This window comes from Ambystoma mexicanum, chromosome 14 (assembly GCF_040938575.1).
Source record: "Ambystoma mexicanum isolate Mex_15411 chromosome 14, UKY_AmexF1_1, whole genome shotgun sequence".
NCBI lineage: Eukaryota > Metazoa > Chordata > Amphibia > Caudata > Ambystomatidae > Ambystoma > Ambystoma mexicanum.
Window position 1 is genome coordinate 207,215,896 of NC_090940.1, and position 22,851 is coordinate 207,238,746.

The following is a 22,851-nucleotide window of genomic DNA, read 5'->3' on the forward strand; positions in this document are numbered from 1 at the left end:
ACACCATCTAACTCTCCTGAAAGAAGCCTCCATACTTAAGATGTAAGGAGGGCGGTCTTGTACTACATAAATAAAACCACCAAGGAAAACAGACCAACTATGTTTCCATAGCCTCAGGTAAGGAAGGAGATCCCATTTAAAAAGACGCTACCTCCAGATCGATAGTAAAGATGGATGTGCTATTCACTATCAAAAAAAGACTCTACCTTTTGCACCAAGAGCTCACTCTACCAGGAGGTCCAGGAGCTACTTTAGCATTTATTGCAAATGTCCCCTTAGACGCAATTTGCAAAGCAGCTACTTGGAGCTCAATTCATACATTTACTGTGCATTACTGCATTGATACACACACTAAAGCAGACTCACAGCTAGTGCTGAAACATCTATTTGCCGCTGGACCTATGCGTGTGCAGGTGACAAGTTATGTTGTCTTAGTCTGATTCATACAGGGACCACTGTAGGGGTCCCTGGGTTAGCTGTGCTTTGTAGATTCATGCATTTGTTTTGTTGGAGGCGGTCCAGGGACAATGGGTGCAAAGGTCACTTCAGGCGTTGGGGTTTTTGGGACTAGCTAGTTCATGGACCTATCCTCTGATGGACCAGATCTAGATTTGTGATAGCTGAACACCCAGGCATATGGACTACTGACACCATTACAGTGAGGACCTCCGAGTACTCCCAGGACACGAGGCAGGCGGCAAGCAAATGGCAGTAAAGAAAATGGCAGTAGCCTAACCTTGTAGCGGAAACAAAATAACTGGCCCTGCAAAGCCCCAGTTCTTGGTGGAGAGCTGCAACTTCAAGGAAATATTCCATAGGCTGAGGATCTGCGGAGCCCCAATGCTCAACTCATAACTGTGACCGTTGCAGCGCAGTAGCCCAGCATGGCATCCGGCTAGCCCCGCAGTATGATTGTTGGGACTCTGCCGGTGTCTGGTTCTTCGAACAGAGGCCGGGACTGATTTTTTTCCCACCAGTCCAAGGGTTGAAACACTGATGAAGGTCTTCAGGAGATCTGGAGAGAGACTGGGCTTTACCGGGCAAGTGAAGAAGGCACTGCTGGCGATCTTTCGAATGGATTGTGTACTCCCACGTATTTCTCATCTTTGATATTCGATATCCAGCTTCAGCTGCTTCGGAAAAGAGATTTCGGCAGAGGGCGCTGTGCGTCGATGCAGTCGACTCGATGTCCGTCAAGGGCCTCCTTCTCGAGGGTGATGTCATCGAAGGTATATATAAAGCACGTGCAGCACCCGTTGGCTTCAGTTCTGTTTTTCGGAGTAAGCTTATGCTTCTAGTACTACGGCGCGCTTCTATTCTTCATGAAAATGCCTTTATCCTAGACACCTACTACCCCGAAGACTGGGTTCAAGAAGTGTCCGGACTGAGGCTCAAAGATGTCGATAACCGACCCACATCGGGTACGCTTGTGGTGTCTCGGCGTGGAGCACAAGACCTCGGCCTGCTCAAAATGCCAGTTGATGACCGGAAAAGCTCTGAAGGAGCGAAATGGGAATTTGGTGGTAGGTAGAAACCCCAAGAAATCCCCATTGACTTCCCCGTTGAAAAAACCTTCTGAAGATGCGAGAGGTGACTCTCCTTGAAGGAAGAAGGTGAAAAGATCCAGGTCAAGGATTGTCGAGGAAGTTGAAAAAGAGGTGCCACAGGTCACCCTCTTCGACTTTGTCGTCTGACTCCTCTCCCAAGAGAGCTTTATCCTGTCTCAGAAAGGCATCCACTCCTGCCGAATGGGAAGCATTTAAGTTAGAAATGCTAAAAATATTTGAGAAACAAACCCTCGGCAAGCCATGCTCCTAGCGTGCCTTCTAAAGGCGGAAGGAAGGGGCTTGAGCCAAATCCCTCGAGAGATCTGTTGAGTCCTTGATGCAATGCGAAATCATCAAAGGATCTTTCGAGCCATAAGTCGAAGCATAAGTCGAGATCAAGGTCGTAGATGCCAGCTGCGCCTCCAACGTCAGCTGCGCCGTTGAGGCCACTGGCGCCCTCGACGTCGGATGCAACCATCAACGCCAGCTGCACTATTGACGTCAGCCACGCCATTGACACCAATGGCCCCTTCTACACCATCGAAGCCGAAAACAACTTCAGTCAAAATAGCTACGACTTCTCAAGCATCGAGTTCAAAGTTTCCTAAGCCTTTGATCCCCTTTACAGAGAAGACTTGCACTCCTTTACCAAGGAAGGGCATATTTCAAGTCACCAACCTCAATTTATGAGGAAAATGAACCATTGGATAACAATGCACCATTTGGCCTACAATATGGTACACCAAATGTGCCTGAAAGTTTTATTTCCGAAGAGTCAAGGCTAAAAGATCTTTGACAACTTGCAAACGGCCACTGGAGTGGCCACTTCACCAGAGCTAGAGTTTGGTAAACCTGAAGCTGGTGAGCAAGCAGATGCATCATACAGACCGTTAATGTCTAAGGTGGTACATTACTTGGGATGGAGTAAACCTACCCTCCCCTTCGAGCAGGATGATCTAACAGACATCCTTGATAACGGTCCGCAAATGGATCCATTTTACCATTCCACATTGGTCTCCAAAAAAGGGTGTCCGCCAATTGGGAAATGACTGGGTCGAAAATACTGCCCATCTATTAGTGACCCCAACTACTTGTCAAAACACCCCATCCCAGAAGGTATGGTGGTGCAGACCGCTATGGCAACTTAACAGGCAGCTTACCCAGCCATCCCTCCAGATAGGGGTGACCAGGGAGTAGATGCATGGACAAGGAAAGTATTTTCTGCAGGGAACATGGCTGTTAAATCGGCTAACTCCACATGTGCCTTAGCAAAGTTTTTGTTCAGTCTATGGGACTGTATTTCCATGGCAGCTGAGCGCATTCCAGAGGGGGAGGAAAGAGACGGATGCTTGGCTTTTGTTAGCGACAACAAAGAAGCCATGTGCAAGTCTCTTCAGTCGGGTCTAGAAACTGCTCACTGCATCAGCAGAGCCATGGCAACAAGCATCGTAATATGCAGATTTGCGTGGTTGAAGTCTGGATTTGCGTCGGATGTGCAAGCCAGACTCCTTAACATGCCATTTGACGGGTCTCACCCTTTTGGCAGCAAGGCTGAGAAAGCCTTGAGAAGTTGCAGACCTTGAATGCGGCAGCCAAATCTTCAGGTGCCGCTATTAGGCAGCCTCAGCCCTTTCGCCCCAGTGGACAGCCTTGGAGGGGTAGATCTTTTTGCTACTACTCCTCAGTTGGAAGAGCGAGTGGAATGGCTGGTCAAAAGGCCAAAGAAGATTCCCTCATCGCGGACGAGAGAGAGGTGCAAAGCCTGCTCAAACAGGGGCATCCGTTCCAATTGCTGCTTCAAAACCTGAGGTCTTGAGTCACGAAACACCAGTGGGAGGCATATTGTCTCGGCATCTAAAAGAAAGGCGAGTCATTACTTCGGATGCTTGGGCAGGAAATTTTGACATTGCTATAGAAAGGTGCTATAGAACCTGTGCTTGTAGCGGAGAGCAACAAAGGTAGGTACTCTCCATATTTCCTAATCCCTAAGAAGGACGGAGGACTGAGACCCATCTTGGACTCAAGATACTTGAACAAGTTCCTCAGGAAGGACAAGTTCAAGATGGTGGCACTTTTTCAGATCCTTCAGGCCCTCCAACTCCAGGATTGGATGGCGTCATTGGACCTTCAGGATGTTTATTTTCTTGTGCCATTCCATCTCCAGCACAGAAAATACTTGAGGTTCGCCGTTGGCGGTTCTCGTCTGTTTCGAGTTCTGCCTTTCGGGCTGACCTCCACCCAAGGGTTTTCACCAAGCTGATGGCGGTGGTGGCAGCGAGGCTCGGGAGAGGGGGATTAATGTCTACCCCTACCTGGTCTATTGGCTGATCAGGGCACATTCTCCCAAACAAGCACTGGATCATTTCAACGTCAGCTACCACTCTCTTCACAGACTGGGCTTCTCCCTCAATTATAAAAAGTCCCATATGACACTGTCTCAAACTCTAGTTCATCGGGCCGTATTGGAAACCTCCTTGGGAAAGAGCTCCTCACCCAAGGTGAGGGCTCAAGACATTCTGCAGATGGTCTCCAAGTTCCAGAGTGCCCAGCGTCTTCCGGCCTTTGACTTTTTGAGTTTTCTCGGTCTCATGGCATCCTGCATTTTTCTGGTGCCAGAGGCTCACCTGAGGATGAGATCCCTTCAATGGGCTCTCAGAACACAATGGTCTCGGTTCTCAGTTAACATGTCAGACCTACTTCAGGTTCCAAGCAGGGTCACACAGGATCTCCTGTGGTGGGCCTGCGAGGACAACATTCTGAAGGGAGAAACTTTATGGCAACCATGGCCCGAGATAACAAAAGTGATGGACGCCTCACGTGGTGGGGAGTCCACGCCAACAATCTGTCAATCGGCGGTCGTTGGTCTCCATCAGAGTCCAAACTACACGTCAATCTTTTGGAGCTGAGGGCAATCAGACTTGCGCTGAAGGCCTTTCTACCCTCTGTACGGGAAAAGAATGTACTGATAATGATGGACAACAGAGTGGCCATTTACTACTTCAACCAGAGAGGAGGTCTAGCACTGTGCAGAGAGGCAATGCAGCTCTGGTACTGGTTCATTCACGAAGGAATCTCCCTATCAGCAGTTCACCTAGCCGGAGAGAACACAGCGGCAGACGCTCTGAGCAGGCAGAGCAGTCTCTCACGAGTGGGAACTAGCTCAGGAAGTCCTTTAAGAGATCTTGACCCCTTGGAAACCCCTCAAGTGGATCTTTCTGCAACCAGTGTCAATTGGAAAGGACGAACTGTACTGCTCCAGGGAATTTCCCCCAGGAGGAGCTCTAGGAGACGCGTTCGTAGTGGACTGGGAGTTTACAATCCTGTACGCGTTTACTCCAGTCCTGATCATTCCTCACGTGATCAGGCGGTTGAGAAAGTTTGGGAAACTCATGATCCTAATTGCCCTGGATTGGGCCAGGAGGACGTGGTACCCCGACCTTCTGGACATGTCCATCTGCCCTCCAATACGTCTTCCACAATGAGGACCTTCTCTCGCGAGAGGTGGGTTGGGTTCTCCATCGAGAGGTCAGGACTCTCAGCCTTCACGCATGGCTTCTGAGAGGCTGAGATACAAGGATTGGGACCTCCCAGATGATGTAATGGAGATTTTGCTTTTGGCCAAACGGCCAGCAATTAAGTCCTTGTACTGTTGCTGTTAAAGGAAAAAATAAAGGGCACCTGGCGGAGTCCTGATATGCCCAGGAGGGTACATGTATTGATAAAAAAATAATCAGGATGCAAGATCCTCACAACAATCCAGTTTTTTGAGATATTTATTTCAATCTCAAAAACCAATGTCTTAAATTATTACAAAGCTTTTGCTAAGCACGAAAGCGGTAACGGACAGATTTCAATACAAAAACATAGGGAAGTGCAGTTGTGCACCCTGATCAGGATGTGGAGGACGAGTCCCCTATTGACAAGCACATATGAGTATAGGAGGTTGGTGAAACAAGTAACTCAAGTGAGTCCTGCCCGAGGCTGTTTTATAACCCGGGTGTGTTATAAACAAAAACAGTGTACACAACACTAAAATGGAAACCTACAACAAAGGGTATTTTCACAGTTGTGCCACAAGTGATCGACACAGTTGTGTTTTCGGCCACAATGGCTTGGTAGAAGCTTGTAGTTGTGGTAGCCTTCATTAGGAGAGACTAGTTGGGAAAGTCTGTCCGTGGGTTTGATCTGTGGGAAGGAGGAGAACTGTGAGGATCTAAAAAGGTAAGTGTTGACTTAGGGGTTAATGAATAACAGTTAATTGGTGCTAGAGAAATACACCAGTGGTGTATGGGAGAGCGCAGCTTACCGTCCAACCGGAGTGAGGCGGTGTTGCTGTGCTGTCAGCAATCCTAGGAGCAGTCCTAGGGCTGGTGGTGTGATGGATACACCAGTAAGTGTGGATCTGCCGTGTCGGGGTAAACCGATTCAGACGGCACTGGGCTTATGATTAGCCATCGATCTTAAGGGGGGGGGAGAGAAATAACCCTGTCAGAGTATAATGGTAACAAGAGGCACTTCATATATGGAGGCATGTCTACAGCCACGTGAGAGAATGCTACACGGCAAAGTGGAGGTGCATCTGCACCCCACTGTAGGGTAGTGTTGCTACACGGCGCTGCAGTGCTACATAGCTGTTGTCAGTGGATGGTAAGCATAGGGCTGGCTGTGGTTTTCTAGGTATTTATTTTAATATTAAAAATCTTTTTAAAAAAATATTAATTAAAAGCCCTGTATTGGACCAGGTGGCGAGGCCAGTGTGAGTGGTGTCCACATAGTGGATCTAAGAGTAGAGTGCCCGTGGCGGTGGACAAGCCGGTGGTGCTTCATGCAAACTATGTGCCGTTTTTTATATATAAATGGAGGAAAACATTCACTCCGTGCGTTTTAAAGAGTGCTGTGCCGGAGAACAGTGGCTGCTGCTAGATACTAGGCAATTGTCCGAAGTGTCCGGATCAAAATCCATATGGAAGGTGATCGGATGGTGTAGCGATCACCGTGAGTGCATAAAAAGGGGTCGGACGTGTCAAAGTGCAGCAGTCTTGCAATGATTTATGAGAAGCATTAGGCTCTGAGGCGGGCGGGAACATGGCTTACCTGATTAGCATTCTTTAAGTTCTTGCTGTATTCACGGCGGCGCTGGAAATGGCTGCCTGCCGTGAATCAGCAGAAATGACTGCAATGGTGGACACGCCCCCTTGTGCTGGCCCAATCCCAGTGGGGGTGTGTGAGTGACATGTGAAGTAAGAGTCCTGTGGTAGGCTTGTAAGATATGTCACTCCACTGGCGTCCAGTGTGGGACAGAGCAGAGGATCTCCAAGGAGATGCATTGTCGGAAAAGTAGTCCCTAAAAAAAAAATGCACGAGGTATTGGTTATGACATTTGTGAGAAAAGCGAGCCAACCCGCATAGCAGGGGCTCGTGTATGTCTACATGACAGTGTGGTCCCACGGGGGGTGAGGAGGACATAACATAACAATCAGTGACCTCGGGCTTATCCATACAAACCTGATTCTGGGAATGACCAGGATAAATGAACATGCACATGCCTGTTTGTACACCAGTATATTCACGTCGATATTTGTAGAGACAGCAAAACAACATCCTTGCTGCAAAATTGTGAAACAACTCAACATATGCAAAATCGTAAAACCACTCTACTGTAATATTGAGTCCGTTCTTTACAGTATCCAGTCTGTGGACCCATTTTTGTTCCAGTCTGGTGAGAGTGAGATTCATGTCTCCTCCTCGTTTTTACGGTGTTAGTTGCTGGAGGACGGTCCATGTAAACTGTTCATGTGTGTGTCCTTTTTTGACAAAGTGCTCCACCAAGGGCTTGTCTTGAATGGTGTTTTTAAGGCAGGACCTGTGTTCATTGATCCTCTGCTTCACGGGTCTTCTGGTTTTGCCAATGTATATGAGATTGCACGGGCATCTGATGACATAAATGACGTACTTGCTCTCGCAGTTCGTGTGATTTCTCATTGTCCATTTGAAGTTCTTGTGGCTGAAGGTTTTACTGGTCTTGGTGTATCTACAGGCTACGCAGTGACCGCAGCTGTAATGTCCAATAACCGGTGGTAGGTTCCATAGCGTTGGTTGTTTTTGCTGGTTCAAGGAAGGTGTGCACTAAGGTGTCCCTGAGGTTTTTATTTTTTTTTAAGGCGAAGAGCGGTTTTTTGGAGAGGTTCCCTTCAGTCTTGACGAGATTCCAGTGTTTGTTAATGGTGGTCTTGATTAGATTACTCACAGGGTTGAATGTGGTCACACAGACTGTTCTGTCTATGGGATCTCTGATTTTGGTGGTGAGGCAGATGGTGCGGTCCGTGTTGGCAGCCCTTTTCTTGGCGGATTTTATGGACTTCTTGGGGTATCCTCTTTCGGCAAGACGTGTTTGCAGCTGTGAGGTGTGTTGTTCAAACTTGTCTCTCTCAGTGCAGTTCCTGCGTATACGAAGAAATTGTCCGTAGGGCAGGTTGTATTTAAGTACTTGAGGGTGGTAACTTGCAAAATGCAGTAGGCTGTTCCTATCCGTGGGTTTGCGGAAGAGTTCGGTTTTCAGCTGGTTGCCAGAACGGTAGATATGTAGGTCTAAGAAATTGATGGCCTGGAAATCCCATTCGATGGTGAAATTGATGTGTGCGTTCCGTTGGTTGAGCCAAAGGTGAAATGCTGTCAAGGTTTCTTTACTTCCTTCCCAAATCAAAAGGACATTGTCAATATACCGCTTGTCAATGTACCGCCGCCAGATTTTGATGTGATCTCTGCACGGGTTATTTTCATGGTATATGTGGTCGTCTTCATATTGGGCCATATATAGATTGGCCACGTCTGGTGCGAACGTTGCACCCATACTCACGCCTTTGACTTGCTGATATATTTGATGTTCAAACAGGAAGAAGTTTTCTGACATGGCCAGGCAGATACATTTAAGAATGAAGTTGGTGGGTGTTGAGGTGACGTCTGTTCTTTTGTTTAGGCATTTGCCGATTGCTGTTAATCCTTGGCATTGTGGAATAGAGGTGTATAAGGCCTCAACGTCCTTGGTGACTAGGATGGAATTAGGTGTCAAATCGACAGTTTGTAGAATCTTGGTTTCTGTGCTGTCCTTAATGTAAGACTTCATTTGGCCCACAAATGGTTTAAAAAAATGGTCTGTGTAGTGGGACAAAGGTTCCAGTAGGGAATCGCAAGCAGAGACAATTGGCCGGCCAGGTGGTCTAGTGGCGTGCTTATGGATCTTAGGCAGGATATAGAAGGCTGGTATCCTTGGGTGCGTTTTTTGAGAAATCTGTGCTCATCCTCGCATATCCACCCTTGGTCTTCTGCATGCCTGGTTAGACTGCTGATCTTGTCTTGTAACCTTTGGGTAGGATCTCCATGGAGTTTTTTATAGGAGGTGGTGTCTGCTAGCAATCACAGGCATTCGTCGTTGTATTCTGTAGTGTTCATGATGACAATCCCACCGCCTTTGTCAGCTGGCTTGATTGTGATGGATTTGTCCATGTTCAGTGTGTTTAAAGCTGATCGTTCTTCTTTGCTAAAGTTTTCTTGGTAGAAGTTTTTGCGTTTAAGGCTGGTGGTCACAGTTTGGGTTACTATTTTCTCAAAAGTATCGAATTCACCCGGGATAGTGTGTGCGGGCGGCATGAAAGTCGATTTTGGTTTGAGGCCACTGGTGTTCTCTCATGGTGCCTCTGGGTCCTGTGAGATGGTGTTTTCTGAATCTCGTTTTTCAGGTAAGTATATTTCGAAGAAATATTTCAGTCTTAAGGTGCAAAAGAACTTCTTGAGTTCTGCTTCAGTCTTGAAAATATCCGCTTTGGTTGCAGGGACGAAAGACAAACCTCTCTGTAGGAGGGTTTGTTCTGGGTTGTTTAAAATTCTAGATATTAAATTGAAGATGGGGATGGTGGTCAAGGTTGGTTGGAATACCACTGGCGCGTCTGCATGTACTGGCCCGTCTGCTGTGGTCGCCTCCTTGGTCTGCTCCGTTGTACTCCCCTTTGAAAAAAAGGATGTTGGGGGGGTGGTCCTGCGGTCCTGCTCCCACCTGGGGGGGCTGGGAGGGCCACTGCTCGGTGATCCAGAACTTCCAGAGAAATTGACTATGCGGTTCCGTCTATTGTAGTTGGTTTTCTGTTGTTGTTGAAGGTCGCTATAGTACGTTCCTTTTAGGTAAGGGTAAGTTATTTCTTCGGCGTATTGTGCAAGGTCTTTCCTAAACTTCTGCACTTTTCTGTTTACAGTTATCTGTTTGAACTTGGCCACTTCCTCTTCAGCCGGGTTCAGATGCACCTCCACTTTGCTGTGTAGCATTTTCTCACGTGGCTGTAGACATGCCTCCATATATGAAGTGCCTCTTGTTACCATTATGCTCTGACAGGGTTATTTCCCCCCCCACTCCCCCTTAGATCGATGGCTAATCATAAGCCCAGTGCTGTCTGAATCGGTTTACCCCGATACGGCAGATCCACACTTACTGGTGTATCCATCACACCACCAGTCCTAGGACTGCTCCTAGGATTGCTGACAGCACAGAAACACCGCCTCACTCTGGTTGGACAGTAAATTGCGCTCTCCCATACACCACTGGTGTATTTCTCTAGCAACAATTAGCTGTAATTCATTAACCCCTAAGTCAACACTTACCTTTTGAGATCCTCACATTTCTCCTCCGTCCCACAGATCAAACCCACGGACAGACTCTCCCAACTAGTATATCCTGTTGAAGGCCACCACAACTACAAGCTTCTACCAAGCCACTGTGGCCGAAACACAACTGTTTCGATCACTTGTGGCACAACTGTGAAAATACCCTTTGTTGTATGTTTCCATTTTAGTGTTGTGTACACCGATTTTGCTCAAAACACACCCGGGTTGAAAAACTGCCTCGGGCAGCACTCGCTTGAGTTACTTGTTTCACCAACCTCCTATAATCATATGTGCTTGTCAATAGGGGACTCATCCTCCACATCCTGATCCGGGCGCACAACTGCACTTCCCTATGTTTTTGTATTGAAATCTGTCCGTTACCGCTTTCGTGCTTAGCAAAAGCTTTGTTATAATTTAAGACATTGGTTTTTGAGATTGAAATAAATATGTCCAAAAACTGTGGATTGTTGTGAGGATCTCACAACCTGATTATTTTGTTATCAATACTGTTGCTGTTAAAGCAAATTTTGCAGCTGGTGCAAGGACAAGAATATAGACCTTTTACTATGCAGAACACCAGAGGTGTTATCTTTTCTACTATACCTAGCCAATCTAGGGCTCCAGGCTGGAACAATTAAAGGCTATCTGGCGGCGCTCTCCATCTCGAAGCGCTCGTCTGAGGAATATTCATATTTTAAGATCCCAGTGGTAACACAGTTTCTGAAGGGATTCACCAATGTGTTCCTCCATCTCCTTTACAGGTTCCAGTTTGGGTCCTTAATCTGGTGTTAAAATGTCTTTTGTCTGCACCATTTGAACCTCTACATTCATATCCATTAAGGTAGATAATTTTTAAAACCATTTTGTTGGTAGCACTACCTTCAGCCCGTAGAGTGAGTGAATTGCAGGCACTGGGCTTCATTACGACCAAGGCGGTAAGTTACCGCCTGGGCCGTACCTTTACCGCCATGGAGTAAACTACGTTTACGCCATGGTGGTTGGCGGAATTACCGCCCCATTCCGAGGTTGGCGGGGCGGTAAGTCCCCATTAACCCATTTACCCTTCCCCATTCCCATTTTTGCCCCATAGGGCATAATGGGAGTGGGGAAGGCGTTAATTACGCCACCGTAAATTACGGTGGCGTAATTAACAACATGGTCCCAAAGCGCCATGGATTTTAACACCTGCTAAAAGCAGGTGTTAAATCCTCCATGGCGCTAAGGGACCTCGGAATCAGGCGGTAAGGGTCGGCGCTGTTTACGCCGCCGTAAACCCCTTACCACCTGGGTCCTAATGAGGCTCACTATCTTCTAAACCACCCTTTACAATTTTCCACAAGAATAAAGTTGTCCTAAGGGTTAAGCCTTCGTTTTTGCCTAAGATCATTTCAGATTTTCATGTAGGACAGAAAATTGTATTGCCCACTTTCTACCCTCCACCTCATCTTGGAATCTCTAGATTATCCAAACTTCTTTAAATGAGCTTTTTATAGGCTATACAGGTCACAAACTGGGTCAGACTATGACAAAGCAGACCTTTTCCTTATCGATCATTCTAGCAATTTCAGAATGCTACAGGCTGGCAGGCAAAGATCCTCCAGAAGGCTCGAGGGCCCATTCCAACAGGGGCATGGCTACCTCTTCGGCACTGCAAAAAGGTGTTCCTGTCAAAACCATTTGTGAGGCAGCTATGTGGTCGTCTATACACAGGTTCACAAACCATTAGTGCCTGGATTCTTCCCTCAGTCAGGATAGAAGTTTTGGAAAAGGTGTCCTCCGTTCGGTTAATGGAAAACCATTGAGACCATTCTAACTCCCTCCACCAAAACGAACACTGTTTTTAGAGTCATCAAAGATGAGGAATACGTGGGAGGACACAATCCATTCAAAGAACAAGTTACCTACCCCTGCTCACGTTCTTTTGACTGGATGTTCCTCCCACTTATTCCTCATCGCCCTCCCAGTCTACACCACAGTAGAATTTCCCATGCTATTACAGCTTTCGCTCCTTCAAAGCATAGTAAGCTCAAACCTATGATTATGCGGGTAGCTCTACAAAAAGAAAAAACAGAACTGAAGCCAACGGGCGCTACATGTGCTATATATACCTTCGATGACATCACCCTCTAGACGGATGCCCTCGAGGGACATAAAGTCGACTGCATTGACGCACAGCAGCCTCTGCCAAAAAAGAAATCGGAAAAAGAAAAAGAAGCAGCTGAAGCTGGAAATCAAATATCAAAGATGAGGAATCCATGGGAGGAACATCCAGTCGAAAGAAGGTTACCAGGGGTAAGTAACTTGTTCTTCTACAACAAGCTCTGGATCTTCAGAGTGCTGCTCTCCTTAATAGGGGGTCTTGGCTCCAGTGATGACTTGAAGTGTCCCTTTATCCAGGATCTTGATTCCTCCAGAGAAAGTGACCTGTGACCTGAAGGTGACGACTGCACCTCTGCTGCAGCATCTTTTGGACTCCAGAAAACCTTACTGTAAAGCTGTGCCTTTCTCATGGCAAGAACGAGTCATGTCCAATGCACCTTTGCTTTTAATCCACCGTGGACAGCTGTATCCATTCTCCACAAGGTGGTTTTGCGACTCTACAACTATGAACTTGCCTGTTCTGCTTGACCTCTTAAATAACCCTGCCTCCTTCTGATTTGCCGGCATGTCTGTGGTCTCTGCTGGACCGTTCCTCTGTGTCTTGTTTGTAGTGGTACACCAGACAATTATCCATATCTCTCCTAGTTTAGGTCATTGTTGTGGAAACAACGATCTTGAGACTCTGACCCACCGCTCCCTTGCATGCATATCTCTAGAGGGTCACTCTAGCTACAGCTGGGCTCTTTGGGCCAATCTCCTAGGGTCCAGGTCCTGTCTGCTGACCATACCAATACAGGTGATGACCACAACCTTCCCTGCTGTTGCTCCGGGGACTCTGTTGCAGGCCACTGAAAGGTGGGGCTTTAGCTCTTTCTTCATGAAAGCTTCTCAGCGATCCCTCACTGCTGCTGGGCGTGGTGGTTCTGCTGCTCCACTACTGCAGGGCTCCAGTGCAAACCGCCTCATTTTTGGCACATAACTTCAATATCCCCTGCTGTTTGCTTCTAAGGCTATCTCTTCAGGCTCTGAAACTGAGCTGTTCCATGCTGACTTCTCTGCCTTGGCTCCCGTGCTGAGCTAGCCTATCCAGAACTGAACCTTCCCTGCTGGTTTAAGTCACTGCTCACACCTGCCTTCTCCTATCCTGTAGTGTTGAGTGGAAAAGGGTCGCTGAACTGCTACTTGGAGGTACCTGTGTCCCTCTGAAAGCCATCTTTGGGTTCCTCTTCTCCTTGGAGCTCTGTGTGCAGGCTTCTCACTTGCCTCCATTAAATAACTTTGAGTAATGGGGGCTATAGGAGAGCACTGTGTTCTACCTTTGCAAATGTTAGCTGATGTCTGTGAGCCCCACCAAGTCTTTTTGGACTTTGTGGTTACGGGACTACATTTCATAGTACTGTGAGATCACTGTTCTGTATTTGTGTTATGAAAACAACTTGTTTTAATTTATTTACTTAATAAATATTCTGCAGCTGCTTCCCACACACAACTTTATAATAAAGAATATATGTTTGCAGTTGCAGTGTGGACCTTCCATTTTTGTGTAATAATCAATTGTTCACTGTGCATTTAAACCAGCTCATATTTTCTGGAGTGTTGCTTTGATGACAGTGGACACTCTACCATATGAAGAGTCGGGGAAGCAAGAAGATTGATATATCTGGGCCGTAGAAACGCAAACTAAGAAAAATCTCCCTTTCCCATGGTGGAAAAGACTGCTGGTTAATCGTTGCAGTAGTTTTCTTTTCAGTGACTGTATTGTCAGTTGATTTACTTACTTGTGGATATTTTATAGACCATATAATGGTAGGCAGAAAGTTTAAAGTGCATGTGCGTGATCTATAGCACAGTTAATTATTCAAGTGGGTTTTCTTAGCCTTTCTTCCTTCCAATATTGCCACCAAGCAGTCATGTGAACCTAAGAGATAACCGCATGGGAGAACAGCGGGCACTGGTTTGCAACTGGACTTTAATGTTTTCATTTAGAAGTTAGAATGTTTAGATACACCTTGTAGGGGGCGAAATATGAGTTCATGAAGTAGGAGCTGGAAGTAAATCCTGGGTATTCAGATTTTCCTCAGAGCACAAGTTAATTGTAACACAAAAGCCATTAGTCTCATGACTTCTCATGATGGTGTTCGATTAATGGATGATTTTAAAACAGTGAGCACACGAGGATTAAAAGAAACAGATTGGTGAAAAAAAACTGTATTTTAAGCTAAATGTACATTCCAGAATAGCCACTATGAAGTACCTAAAGGATGGTGGTACTGCCCTTCCCCGAAACTGTGGTATACACCCAAAATGCACATGCTATAAACCCCTCTTTCTATTAGTATGTTGCGCTGTATTTCACTATGTGGCTGACTATTTCTCTTGGATTCTGTGGACTGGCATGTTGCTTTACATTTCTCACTAGTTCTTTCTCTTTATAGTGTGTTGCCGTTTATTTCCTTTTTACATTTCTTTCCTGTCATTTCTTCTGTCTTCCTGCAACTTCTCATTTAGACATTACCTACCTTTGCTGTTACATTGCCCCAAATCTATATCTTTATTACATGAATATCTTTCACAATCTCTTCATTGCCCCAACATGTTACCTCTGATACCACCATTTTCGGTGATGTTTCCTTGCTCGAGCACTCTGCTGCGGAATATGGAGCTACCACAGAGTGCCACAAATCTATCTTCAACATGAGATGCGACCAGAACGCTGTCCAGTACACGTGACCCATCATGATTTAAATGTCTTCAAGAGGTTTACTTATGCACATTGTATATACATTTCAAGATACAAAGTGAATGTGAGATAGGTATATTTGTATTTTAGCAGCCAAAAGTAGCTCCTGGTAGCCGTAGGTTTCAAGCTAACCAGGCGCTTCTTGGCTACACCCAGGAACTAAATGGCTCCCAGCTATTTCGACCTTTGCATTGAGGGCAGTCGGCATTAAGCTCTATGTATCGTGGCTTGAAGGGGGTGTCAAGCTCTTGCAGTCATGGAGCAACGAATTGGAAGTATATATCTGGACTTCATGTGTTAAATTCTTCTCAGAGGCGTTGCTAGTGGGGGGGATGGCTTAGTGGGCTATATCCCCGCGTCTGTTGGTTGTAGCCCTGGATAGAATGTCACAACCAAAAGGCTACCTAGTCCTGAGTCCCGACAGTCCCGACATTAGTGTAGCCCCAGATCTTTTCCAGAACTAGCAGCACCCCTGCTCACACTCCTTGAGCTTTTTAGCTACTCTTTTGAGCCCACTTATTTATCCTTTCTGGAAATTATGTAATGTTTATTATGAACATTTAAATGGATCTTGTTTTGTAAACGTGATGAGATGAATGTTTTCTTATTTTTTATTTCAATAATTTATTTTAAAAAAAACGTAATTACTCCTATGTACAGGGGGCTAGCATAAAATTGCAAATGGTTTTGTAAAGTTCTTGTTGCAGTTTGTTAATGTACCCCCTTTTTTAGTTTCAGATGAAGAAATCCGTGGGACCTTGAGCATGCCAGTAATCATTGAAGAAGACAGTTCCAGTGAGCAAGGTACTCTTAAGTATATGGTACTACTCTTATTCCTTCGTGTTAAAACTTTTTCCCCCAGCCATTCCCTCCATGTTGTGCAGTAAGAGATCTGTGTTGTCTTGGGGTCAGACAATGCAGCTACCGTTATGTGTATATTTTGTAATAGGTTCAAAATACTGCATATGGTATTGTCAAGGCTCTAAGACAATTAATATAAAGATGGGGAGGAATCTGCCTTTAGTTCAATAGAGCAATGCCAGTAGCATAGTATTATAATTTTGATCAGGCTAAACTACTTTCAAATAAGTCTGATGGTATTAACAGCCATGACTTTCACAGAAAATGATTCCCATGTTCACTTCTCCTTCTCGCTGGCACATTGTGCATTAAGAACAAACCAATGAAGCCTAAACAAACAATGAAGCCTAAATGTAGACCTCAACAATACCTTTAAGACCACCACAGGCTTCCAGTTTACAAAGGTGTTCCTCTCGAATAACATGTTTCGCAAAGCCAACATGTTAGTGTTCCAGGTATGCAAGAACAGAGATATATTTTATCTGTATCACGCGCATACACACGTGTTTCAGAGCGCGACAAGGCAAGGGAGGGGAACAAGGGAGGACAAAAACAACGATCTTACTAGGCCCAGTGACATTGAGAACGCCCAAGTGCTGGGGAGAGGGAAGGGGGAAAGTGCAAGGGATAGGGGAAGAGGTGGAAAGTGCTGAGCAGGGGATAAAAACACTGGTAGTGCAGCTAGCATGGTGGCAAGTGCAAGGTTTAAAGAGAAGACTGATAAGTGCAGGTAAGGGGACTGTAGGGTTACAGATACAGACCCAAGTGCAAGGGTTGCCAGGAGGCAGTGGAGGTGTAGGACTGGGTGGGCAGGGACCTGGGCAAGAAATCGGAGGGTAACCAGGTGCACAAAGCTGAAGCAGATGGATCAGCAAGGGAGAGGAAGAGCAAAGGCAGAAGCAAAGAGGCAGGTCTTGAGGTGCTTCGGAACTGGAGATGGTTCTCCTCAAGTTTCAGAGTGGCAGAGAGGCTGTTCCACAGGGAGGCCCCAGCCGAGGAAAGAGATCTACCGCCAACTCGTTGCTTGGAGAAGCGACTGACCCTGAGGGAGATGGAGGAGTGAAGAACTTGAGAGGGAAGGTATTTACAGAGGGAGAGTTGAAGGCATTCTGGACCCAGGCCCCAGAAAGCCTTGTGGACAATGCAGAGGGTCTTGAATTTAACCCTTGCAGCCACTGGGAGCATATGAAGAGAATTCAGGGCTGGAGAGATACACTCCCAGGGCTTGAGGCCAAGGACAAGTCTTGCAGTCCTATTCTGGATGAGTTGGAGAGGGCGGAGAGTAGAAGCAGGCAAATTTAGGAAGAGGCTGTTGCAGTAGTCCAGCCTAGAGAGAACCAGAGCTCTAGAGACGGTAAGCTTCTGGGGGAAGGAAAGGAAAGGAAGAATACCTTTGAGGAGGTGCAGTTGGTAGTTTGACTTTTTAGAGGCATCAGAGATGTGAGGAGAAAAGGACTGTGGAGTCCATGATGACCCTGAGGTTCTTAGCCTCATAGGTGGGAGCAGGAAGAGGGCCAATGGAGGCTGACCAGAGTGTGACGGGGAAGGAGGGTGCAGGAGTGCCGATGAGGAGAATCTCCATCTTACTGGCATTAAGGCATAGATCATTGGTGACACACCACTCCTGGATGGCAGACAGAGATGAGAGAGGGAGAAGGGTGGTGGAGGGAAGCCTGAAAACGAGGTGAATGTCATCTGCATAGCACTGAAAGTTGGAACAGAGCGGCAATGCGGTGGGTAAGGGGGTGCCAGGTATTAGTTGAACAGCCAGGGAGAGTGGTTAGATCCCTGGGGAACACCACAAGCAGAGGGTGAGATGGAGGACAGGAAGGACCCAGGTAGGACCTGGGAGGGTCAATCAGAGAGGAAAGAGGTCAGCCAGGCCAGGGCTTGTTCGGTGATACCCAGATTATCACAGAGACGGTTGAGCAGGATGGCATGTTTCACCGTGTCAAAGGCAGAAGAGAGATCAAGTAGGATGAGGACAGAAGCAGCGTTAGTCAAGGTTGGAGAGCAGGTCTTTACGGATGTTCAGGAGAGCAGTTTCCGTCCGCTCTGAAGCCAGACTGAGGATCATGGAGACAGCCAATAGTCGCTGTGAAGATTACGCTGAGATGGACAGCTTTTCCAAGAGTTTGCCAAGGAAAGGAGTGATAGAAATCAGGTGATAATTAGCAGGGCAAGATGGGTTGGCTGTGGGTTTTTTGAGAAGAGGGTGCACAAGAGTGCTTCAGAGGGAAAGGCTCCAGAGGTGAAGGAATGGTTACAGAAATCCGCAAGAGCTGGAGGAAGGGTTTGGGCTTTACGTGGTGCCTCATGACGGGGGAAGGAACGTCAAGAGTATCGGAGATAGAGTAGAGCATAGAAAGGGCTGTGTCAGGATGTGAGTCAGCCATAGGTGGAGGTGGCGGAGGGGGAGAGAAATTGATAGCGAAAGTCTCAACTGAGACACGCTTTATGGGTTGGATGACCAAGAAGGTAGGTGGAAGGATTGGAGTTGGCTTTGCCTGAGGGATAGCGAGGGAGAGATGGGAGAAGAGAGTGATCACTCCAGAGAGTGGAGTGGACAGAGGGATAGAGAGGGGAGGTCTGAAGAGATCGGAGCGTCCAGAGTGTGTCCTGCAGAGTGAGTCGGGCCAGAGGGGGAGAGGAGAGGAGAGGAGAGGAGAGGAGAGGAGAGGAGAGGAGAGGAGAGGGGAGGGGAAGGAAGGGGAGGGGGTGGGAGAGGGAGAGAGACCGCCCACTCAGATGAAGGAGGAGATCTGACTAGGTGGCCGATAGATAGGAGAGAGCGTAAGAGAGAGAACGAGAGAGAATGAGAGAGACAGAGACTAACTACAGACAAGGCATTCAAAAGAGGAGTAGGAATGACAGAGGCAGGAATCCACTCCGGGAAGATTAAGGCATCACCACCTCCGTCGGAGCGGTTGGGTCTGGGTGCACAGAGGATCTTGTAGCCATCGGGGAGGAGAGTGTCAAAGCTTGTGACAGAGCTGGCTGTGAACCATGTCTCAGTGAGACCGAGGACATTGGGGTCAAGTTCTTCCAGAAGGGGGCAGAAGTCAGGAGTGTTTGACAGCTGAGCGGGAATTGAGTGGCAATATGGAGAAGGTTGCTGTCCTTGAAAGACTTCCGGAGAGGGGTACAAATCGAATACACCCTGCAGAGGTGTAGAAAGGGCCCAAGGAGGTGGGGAGGGGCGCTGAACAGAAGGGAGGAGAAGGCAAGGTAGCCAAGGAGGAGGCAAAGGGGGGAGAGGAGAAACCTGAGGAAGGGAGAGACTGGCCAGCAGGAGAAGAAAGGAAATTAATGAGGCGTTGGAAGCATCTGTCAAAGAGAAGGTTGCCCTGAAGACCTTGGACCATGACGGTGCCATTAAGGTAAACATTAACCATGACCTTCGAGGAGTGGAAGGAGTCCAAGAGTGCCTCCCAACGGGGACCATCATTAATGGGTGAGGAAGAGAAAGGAGAGCGCGCAGAGACCATGTGAGGAGTCTAAATGTCCGGCGAAGGAACGACGGAGGATGTCGGTGAGGGTCTGTGTGGAGGAAGCGCTGGAGTAGGTGTCTGACATGGGTAGACCAGGGTTGGAGGGCCAGATATCCTTTTTGAACTTCTTCCTGCCATACTTGGTGATCAGGGTAGTATAGTCAATGGAGAATCAATTGGAATAAATGGGAGGGACAGAGAGTGCCATAGGTGTCGCGGGGGAAGTGAAGGAGAGTAGCGGAGGGAGGGTGAGGGGTAGAATGGATGTGGGAAAAAGCAGGCGGGGGTAGCACAGGGTAGTCACTGGGCACAACTAACTTCAAGAAAGCAGCAAATGGTACAAACAGCTAGGTACAAAACAGCAGCATATGTTACTAACAGCAAAGTACATAACAGCAAATGTTACTTGTTTGTTTATTTTATCTGTAAAGCGCACCAAACCCAGAGGTATCTGGGCTCAACAGTTACAGGTTTACTTTAATTTTAGGTTACAGGGTAAGGAATACAAGATTAGTTTAGAGCATGCATAGATACAAGTAAGGGAATCATCAGGATACATACAGAAATAGGGAGTACATGATGGATACAAATTAGATGGTACTTCAAAAAAGGTAGCAGGCGCTCCTCTCCAGGAAGAATATGGCATGATAACCTGTTCTAAGATGAGTTTGCAGCGCACACTTTTTGCTCACTGTACCTTTCGCAGATGGGCAATATCCATTTGCATATCAGTCTTTGTCCCGCCCACATGGGCAGTCCAGCACCGAAATGCTATGGCAATTCCTCTCTGAACAAGAGTACCAACAGCAACCCCATACACGTGTTTCAGCCTTGTTGAGCCTCATCAGTGAGGTGAAGCTGTGCCTCTCTGAACTCAAGAAGTACATCTGGAGGTGATAACAGCGAGAATATAATCAGGCTACAGAATACAGTGATCAGTAGAGGACAGCATCCAGTCAGTTATCGTTAGTTCTCAGCCAGTTCAGAGTATTAAGTCTAAAGCTAAGGTGGGATTGATCCTAACAGCAAAGTACCAAACAGCAGCAGATGTTACTAAAACCCAGTCCAGTCACAGGCCATGAGCGTGGGAGAAGGGTGAGAGGGGGTGGTGGTGGAAAAGTCAGGGGTGTAGAATGACATGATAGGGGTGACCAACCCATGGTTGCAGAGGTGAAGTGTCAAGGTAGGTCAGTGTTCCAAGAAAAAAAGTTAGAGCACCGTCTTCAAGGTGCATTAGAAGGGAGACCTCATGCACCAATACCGGCAGTGGACGGGGAGCAGACGGGGCCTTTGGTGAGGGGTGCCGGCTAAAGCCTGCCGATCCCCAGTCGGGTGCAAAGTTGAAACAGGCAGCCAATGGGTGAGCTCAGAACCAAGGCATGATGCCGATGGTAGGAAGCACAGCCATCTTGGAGTATCCGCGCACCGGCCTACAAAGAATGGCAGTTATGCCCCAGGGCCTCAGGAAGGACTACAGTCCAAGAGGCAGTGCAGGCACCACAGTGCTGGCGATGGAATAAAAAATGGGTGCTTTTTCAATCTAAAGCAGCTTCATCGGTTTCTTTTTTCTCTCTTCGGAATTCAATTTTTTGTATCGATTAACAGCAGAAATAAGGAAGGGAATAGATAAGGAAGCGCACTTGCAGTCAGTGCCCTACCTCTGTACGTGGGGTGAAAGCCACACCTTGCAGCCTCCAGGCATGCTCTCGGTATGGAGGAGGAGCAGCAGATATCCAGGCTCCTGATGGGGAAGAGCACAGCTGAGTGTGGTGAGTGTACCGAGAGGTAAGTAAAGTTTGTTAGGGATCTTCTCCCAATCTTAACACTCATGGGGAAGCCCAGGGAGGGATTCTTGGTCAGAACCGTCACCAGACATGTGAGAGATAAGTTAGGACTTTGCGCCTGTTAAAACCTATAGAAGTGGGGTGTTGGCGGGTGCGGGGGGGTCAGGGGGTAGAGAAATGAATGTAACCCCAGATTACTTCAGGTACAACCCCTGGGGTTTCTGAATTCGGCAACCCCCCCCCCCCTTCCCCCACAACCCCTTTCTTGGAGTGTTGTTTCCATTGTAGGAGATCCAGGGATTGCAGGTGCAGACAGCACTTTCAGCGTCTGGTTTTGGTTCGGCTAGCATGCAGTTCTGCTGTATGACCCTATGTTAAAATGAATTTCCAAAATGTAATGTGGGATGGATTTTGGGAGGCCAACTTATTAAGATGAGCAGGAAAGACACTGAAGTATAGCCGGACCCAATCGAGATAGTTAGCAGAGCGGCAAGGCACTCTGGAGCAGTGTGCGAGTGGTTACAGTTAGACAGGCAGGCCTCCAGATGAGGATTTTGCCAGGCTTTACACATTCAATCTTGTAAATATGACCCCTATTTTGTACTCTTTTACACACAGTTTGCGAGCAGGGGTCCGTGCAAAGGGCCGTTGACTTGATAGAAACCAGAACTTCTCTTTCCGTGGTCTAAAAACAGACATTTATTCTCTGAGCTGTGGGAAAGAAAGCAGCACAATGCGAGATGGAATGGTTTCTTTATTTTCAGCTTTGGATGGTTTGTCTTATGTTCATGAAGAGGAGCAAGGACGCATTTTTATTTTCGTAATGAGATGGAAAACTTGGTTACAATTGGGAGGGGTACGTATCTTTTTATAGGAGATGAATTATCCTTTTTTCAGTGAATATATACTTGCATTGTGCAAACCCTTTTCAGAGTTTGTGTATTGTGAATTTATCATTAAAGATGAATCGATATGTTGTGTTTATACACCTGGCAAATCATTTTACTCTTACAATTTAATTTGCACTCTAATCCTAAAAACAGGGTGTAGAATGCTTCTCAACACCTCATCTGGGAAAAGGATGAGTTTGCAATGTTCAGTTTAAACATTCAACCTTAACTTGGAGTCAATGTGGTTAATCTTTAAAATCTTCAAAACTACAATTCAAACATTCACAACCTGACTCTCCAGTCGTGCAAGTTTGGTTACAAAACAAACATACATACATGAGTTACATTTGCAACTGAAATGGAAACACTGCCAAACATACCCCTGTAGTGGTTATGAAGATTGCCCATGCTTATAGCGCAGAGTAGTCTTGATTTTATTTAAGACACAGAGACGAGCATTATGCTTCACTGCCTTTATTACTGCAACTCAAAGCACTTCACATTTTTTGTAACTTTTGAAACAACATGTTTTGTTTAATTAGGGCTTGGGAAATCAAAATGTCCAAGAGTTTTAAAAGGTTCCATAAAAACTACAAATCCCCATAGGCCTCTTGCACCTGGTTGTCCTGAGGCTGTAGATGCTTTCCAATCATTGCTTGCCCCTCTTTCTTTTGACAGAGAAACTCTGCCCGAACCACAACGTTCACTTTTAAAATGCTGTAACTGTCCTAATCCGTCTTCTTCCCAAGCCTGGACTGCATCTTTGCGGCTGATCCTGGTAAAACT

The 22,851-nt window shown here is 46.8% G+C and overlaps 1 protein-coding gene across 1 annotated transcript in view; it reads left to right on the top strand.

The window, feature by feature from the left end:
- Positions 1 to 22,851, top strand: part of SNAPC1 (small nuclear RNA activating complex polypeptide 1) — a 438,004-nt gene that overhangs the window by 367,804 nt on the left and 47,349 nt on the right. Inside the window, exon 9 of the mRNA XM_069638930.1 lies at positions 15,772 to 15,843. Within this exon, the coding sequence (XP_069495031.1) occupies positions 15,772 to 15,843 (72 nt within the window). The remainder of the gene's footprint in view (positions 1 to 15,771; positions 15,844 to 22,851) is intronic.